At 53.0% G+C, this 6,000-nt stretch overlaps 1 protein-coding gene across 1 annotated transcript; it reads right to left on the minus strand.

The window, feature by feature from the left end:
• Positions 1–797: 797 nt before the first annotated feature.
• Positions 798–5,681, minus strand: Gnat1 (G protein subunit alpha transducin 1). The gene is made up of 9 exons (XM_029481994.2): positions 5,576–5,681; positions 3,957–3,999; positions 3,701–3,842; positions 3,447–3,604; positions 3,211–3,339; positions 2,878–3,007; positions 2,531–2,684; positions 2,222–2,413; positions 798–1,903 (listed from the first exon to the last, which is right to left on the minus strand). Exons 1-8 carry the CDS (start codon positions 5,679–5,681, stop codon positions 2,223–2,225), a joined length of 1,053 nt encoding a protein of 350 aa, XP_029337854.1. The 3' UTR covers positions 798–1,903; position 2,222.
• Positions 5,682–6,000: the final 319 nt, after the last annotated feature.

Below are 6,000 nucleotides of genomic sequence, written 5' to 3' on the forward strand. Positions count from 1 at the left end.
GAGCTCAAGTCCTCTGTAAAAGCATTATGTGTTATTAACTGCTGAGCATCTCTCAGTGTGTGTGAGTGTGTGTGTGTGTGTCACTATGTAGCCCTGACTGGCCTGGAACTTGCTACATAGACAGAGAGTCTCAAGCTCACACAGGTCCACCTGCCTCTGCTCTCTGAGTGCTGGAATTAAGATCATGAGCTTGGCTGCCACTGCTGTTCTGGAGGTGATGAGTCTCCTTTGCCTCACCCTAATCCTAGCTGCAATCAGGTCCGAGCTTTGAGAGCTTCTGTAAGTCCTCATGTCCTTCGTTTGGCCCTGTCCGCTGTCTTCCACCATCTTTTGTTTCTCTGCTTCGCTGAGCTCCTGTGCCCACAGTTCCAAGTGCTCAGCCAGCTCTTATGCGTTCTATGATCTGTCAGATGAACATCTGTCTCACATGCCCTGGCACTAGGTGCCATCAAAGAGGCATGCCTATAATCCCAGCACTCAGAAGCAGGAAGATGGTGAGTTCAAAGCCAGCCTACGCTACCCAGGAAGACCCTGTCTCATAAAACAAGTAAGCAAAAACTCCTTCTTGATCATAACCTGTCCCAGTAATGTTTTCCATATCCTTCAGCCTCTGTCTGACGCCATGAGTTGGATCCACTAATCCCCTCTGAGATCCCACAGCCCATGACAGGCTGGATCCTTTCCCTTGGAAGAAGGTCATCTTCCTACATGACTGATGTCTAGTATTAGGAACTTAATAAATGTACAGGACACATGATGGTTGAGGTTCCCCCGCCGACCCAAGGAAGGACAGCAGACCTGGTGCAAAGGTTTATTGCTGAGTCTGCAGCTCGCTAAGGGAGGGAGAGGTTGTGCCCTAGGCTTACTGTACAGAAGCACCTTGCCTCTTCCAGCAGCACTGGCTCTGGTCCACAGGCTTAAGCAAAGGTTGTAGAAGTGGCTGGGGGTTGGGGGACATTGTCTCTAATGGTTTAGGCCTGGTTTTCAGTTCTCCCTCCTAAGGAATGGGCCCTGAATCAAGAGGGACAACATGGTCACATGGAATTGCCTGTAACCTCACATGGGATATTCTTTGCCCATGGTTGATCAATAGGGGTTGGACTCTGCTCTGAGCCACCCCTCAGCATGGCTTCATTATTGGTCATAGCTATGTCAATAATACCCTCCTTCAATACAGCATACCTTGACCAGCCAGCCCTGAGTATTGTGTGTGGGTGGATGAGGTGTGGTGTGGAAGTGTCCAAGGACAGAGGGGCAAGACCCAGAGGGAGAAGGGACTGGAGAAACCCTGAGCCTGGTGTTCGGGAATGGGTTTGGCTTGTGTCTTTCTTTCCCTGGCACCCACGTCAAAGTCACTCACTTCTCTATGCGAGGCTTCAAAAACCAGAGCTTGGACTTTGGAGTCCTCAGGCTACTGGGAGGGACAGTCTCTAACCACTGGGTGGACACGTGTTGGACTTGTCATATGCAGGTAGCAGGCTGGACAGGCCTACTGCTTGAGGGAGGGATACCTCAAGCCCTTCGTGGAAACTGGGGAGGGAGGGCTGTTTGTGGAACCAGGATCTGCTGGTGAGCTGTTGCTGCTGCTGCTGGGGGGTGGCAGAAGAGGCTGGAGACAGACGGGTCACTAGGGCACTGCTGAGTCACTGTGAGTTCCAGCTGTCCCAAGTCCTGAGGTGTCCTAGCTCAGGCTGGCTGCTGTAGGTCCAAGAGGCCAGTGCAGCCAGGCGGTGAAAAGCAGGGTCGATTTGGGTACTTGGGGGAGGGTCTGCACTGCAAGCCTCATGCCTTTGGGTGTGTGGCTACAAGAGCAGCAGCTTGTGGAAAGGACGGTATTTGAGGGGACTACAGGGCTGCAGGGCTACAGAGTCTCAGGGCAAGAGACACACCTGAATTCAGGTACCTGTGAAGAGAAGAAGAAATGGAATCTCAGGCTCCTTGAACAGCAAAATAAATGGGATTGGGGCGGGGGTGGGGGCAGCCCTGGAATCAGTGCATCTGGAGGTTGGGAAGGGATGAAAAGATGTTGAGCTAATGAATAGGGGGAGGGGCTTCTGGTAATGGGTGGAACCTGAGAGCAGTGGGGCGGGGCTTAGGGGTGGGCAACAGGGAATGCAGCAGTCAGTCTGAAGCAGTGAATCTAATGAGGAACTAGGGACAGGATTAGCGCCCTGAGATTAAGGTGAAGAATGGCGGAAGGTCTGGCTAGCTAGGACTCCACCTCAGAAGAGCCCGCAGTCTTTGAGGTTCTCCTTGATGATAATGTCGGTGACAGCGTCAAAGACAAACTTGACGTTCTGTGTGTCGGTAGCGCACGTCATGTGGGAATAGATCTCCTTCACATCACGTCGCATGTTAAGCTCCAGGAACTGCACTTTGATGTAGTTGCCGGCATCCTCGTAAGTGTTAGGTCCTGCGGCAGAAGAGCAGCATTCGCTCTGCGCGGGAAGACCTTTTCCCGCGGGAAGGAGCGTGCGGCGGGAATCCTGGGGCTGGGGCACCGCCTGGCGGCCGGGCCTAGGGATCTCACCATCGTAGTCGGGGAAGCAGATGCTGAGGTGTGCCTTTTTTATCTTCTCGGAGAAAACGTCCTTCTTGTTGAGGAAGAGCACGATAGACGTTGTGGCGAAGTAGCGATGATTGCAGATGCTGTTGAACAGGTGCAGGCTCTCGTGCATTCGGTTCTGGGGAGGGGTGCGGCTGTTGGGCATCAGGCTACGCAGACAGCTACCCCTGGGTCTCTGCCCTCCCGACACCAACGGCTCCCAGACAGCTTCTGTTTCGTGAGTCTCACTGGCTCCCACCCCGCCCTCGTCCGCCCCCCTCCCCACGGCTCCACCTCCCTTCTCAAACACTCAGGCCCCACTTGGCACTCACCACTTCGTCGTCCTCCACCAGCACCATGTCGTAAGCGCTCAGCGCAGCGATGAAAATGATGCACGTCACACCCTCAAAGCAGTGGATCCACTTTTTGCGCTCGGAACGCTGCCCGCCCACATCGAACATTCTGTCGGGTAGAGCCCGGTCCCGATTTAGATCGGTGTGTCTGGTCACCTGGATTTGCCCACTGGCACCCCCTCCCCTTGTCCTCCTAAGCTGGCTGGAGAGCCCTCATCTCGCTTGGCATCTGAAATGACCAGCCTTTCTCCTGGCAAGGACCTTCACTCAAGACCAGTGAGTCCAGGTGAGCTCCTAGCGCAGGGGTCTTACCTGAAGTTGAGGTCCTTGAAGGAGAATTGAGTCTCGATAATACCAGTGGTTTTGACACGAGAACGCAACACGTCCTGCTCAGTGGGCACATATCCTGGAGTCACCAGACGCTCTAGGTCTGAGAGATAGCTGAAGAAGACCACCGGGTAAGAGTGGGTGAGTGGCGTGGGCGATCACACCCGCGGGGCCCTGCCTACCCACCTCCCCTGCCCGCCTGCATCCACATGTGTACTCACTAGCCGGCGGAGTCATTGAGCTGGTATTCTGAGGCTCGGTCAAAGCAAGCTTGGATACCCGAGTCCTTCCACAAGCGCTGAATGATGTCTGACATCTCCTTGGGCATTGTGCCTTCCTCAATAGTATCCGCCATGTGCATGAGCTTCCGGGCATCATCCTAGTGGTAGGGCAGGGTAGTGGTTGTGAACCTGAGCCTAGCTAGGTGCCATGAGCCCTCGAAGACTAACCACCATCAGCCTGCCTCCTGCCTCACCTGACGGGCTGAATCTCCATACTGAATGTTGAGCGTGGTCATAGCCCGAACGATGGCCAGGATGGACTGCAGAGTGTTGCCATAGATGATGGCAATGAACTCGAGGCATTCCTCCAGGGAATACCCGTCCTGGTGGATAATCCTGAAGCCAAGACCAGCAAAGTCAGAGCCACCTGGGCTAGTAGGGAAGGACAGGTTCGAAAGTGCATGCACCCACCCACCACTAGGGGCCTTAGGATGGGCTGAAAACACTCACTTCATCTGTTTGACAATAGTGCTCTTCCCGGATTCGCCGGCACCTGAAAGGAAAGCTGTGCTTCAGAGCCGCACTTCTTTTGGATCAGAGCCCAGGGGTGCCAACTAGACCTCTAGATATTCAAAGAATCATCATTGCCCTCATCTCTATTCAAAGTAAAGTCTTTAAGGCCCCTGAAGAAAGCCAGGCATGGTGGCACACGCCTTTAATCCCAGCACTTGGAAGGCAGAGGCAGGCGAATTTCTGAGTTCGAGGTTTACAGAGTGAGTTCCAGGACAGCCAGGGCTATAACAGAGAAACCCTGTCTCGAAGAAAAAAAAAAACCCTGAAGAACAATGGCTGTAAGTGACAAAAGGGACCTACATCAGTTAAGGGACCTCAACTGTGTCCAGTGGAAAGGAGGAGGCTTCTCAAAACTCTTGTTGTATAAAGAAAGTCTTTAGTATGCTGCGAGACCAAAATAAGACCCTCTAGTGCCACCTTGTGGAGATTTTCAGTACCACATGCGTAGGACTATCTGAATGGACCAGCCTCTGCTTTTCACCTGAAACTAGGGAGATGTCTCTGAGAGACTCAGAGGGAATTAGCATCCTTAGATGGGGGAGAGGACAGAGTTGACATCCTTTCTGAGCCTGCACTCCTTAAGTGTGCTGGATACAATTAATGGGATTTCCGGCTTAGCTTTGGCCTTTCTCCTGGGGCTCTGGCTTAGTACCTCTGGCTGCCCTTCTAAAGCAGCAACTTTCCCTTGGGGGTTAAGCAATGGCAGTACCCGCATGTCCCCTCAATACCCACGGGATCATGAGATTGGCTTTATTTATCCCATGTAGGCCTCAATATCTTTCCACTTCCTTCTTTCCTTTTGTGTAGGCCTGGTTACTCTGGAACTCAGTCTGTAGACCAGGCTAGCCTCAGACTCAGAGAGTCACTTGCTTTTGCCTCCCAGTGCTGGGATTGAAGGCGTGCACCACCACTGCCTGGCATCTGTCCACTTTTAAAAGCTGTCTCACAGGTCTACTGACGACCAAGTTCTGGCACACAGTGCCTTTGTGAACCTGGGTGATCCTAGAGTTATTCTCAGACCTTATTCCCAAGAGAGAAAGAAAAGCCAAGAATACCTTGCTGAGCAGGCCTGGAAAACCCAAGGCTATAGCCTGAGGGCAAAAGGTGCCTGAACACACACATTTATACAATGGTGTGTTTGGTATACCCTTCTGCAGAGAAGAGTGTCCCCGGAGGCTGGAGAGATGGCTCAGTGGTTAAGAGCACTGACTGCTTTACCAGAGGTCCTGAGTTCAATTCCCAGCAACCACATGGTGGCTCACAACCATCTTTAATGGGATCCGATGCCCTCTTCTGGTGTGTCTAAGAGAGCAACAGTGTACTCACCTACATAAAATAAATCTTTTTTTTTTAAAAAAAAAAAGTGTCCCAAGAAATTGTCTTGTGATACCTTGCCTTGGGGACTATGACATCATCACCTAGCCTTGCCTGGGAATGGCACCCACCACACGGTCATTCTTCCTCCCACTAAGGAATCCCTGCTTCAAGGAGAGGCTGTTTGCCTAGCCTGACTGGCCTGCAGCTGTCCCCTCCCCATCGCTGGCCCACACCCCTACCCAGAAGCAGCAGTTTCACAGTCCGGGCATCCTTCTCAGCATCCTCTTTCAGCTTCTTCTCCAGCTCTCTGGAGTGCTTCTCCTCAGCGCTGGCCCCAGCCCCCATGGTCCCAGCAGCAGGCAAAGGGACAGGGTAGGCAGCCTCCCCGGCCTCCTCAGACGACCTTCTGGCCCCAAAGCCAACAATCAACTGGCTCTCCACAGACCTGCACAGGTCCTGGTGGGGTAGCTCAGTAGGATTTGGGAGCTAGGGATGCCCAAGGGCCAATCAGAGACAAGGACAGGTGAAGCTCAGTCTCCTAGCCTTTTAATCTGGCTGGCAAGGCCCCAATCCTTCAACTGCTGACTTGGCACCCCTCTGCCCCACTCCAGGTCTTCAGACGAGATCCTAGAGAGTCCTCCCCCACCCCTGTCCTATATACATT

The sequence above is a fragment of the Mus caroli genome, unplaced genomic scaffold, assembly GCF_978045245.1.
Source record: "Mus caroli unplaced genomic scaffold, Mus_caroli_1 scaffold_11, whole genome shotgun sequence".
NCBI lineage: Eukaryota > Metazoa > Chordata > Mammalia > Rodentia > Muridae > Mus > Mus caroli.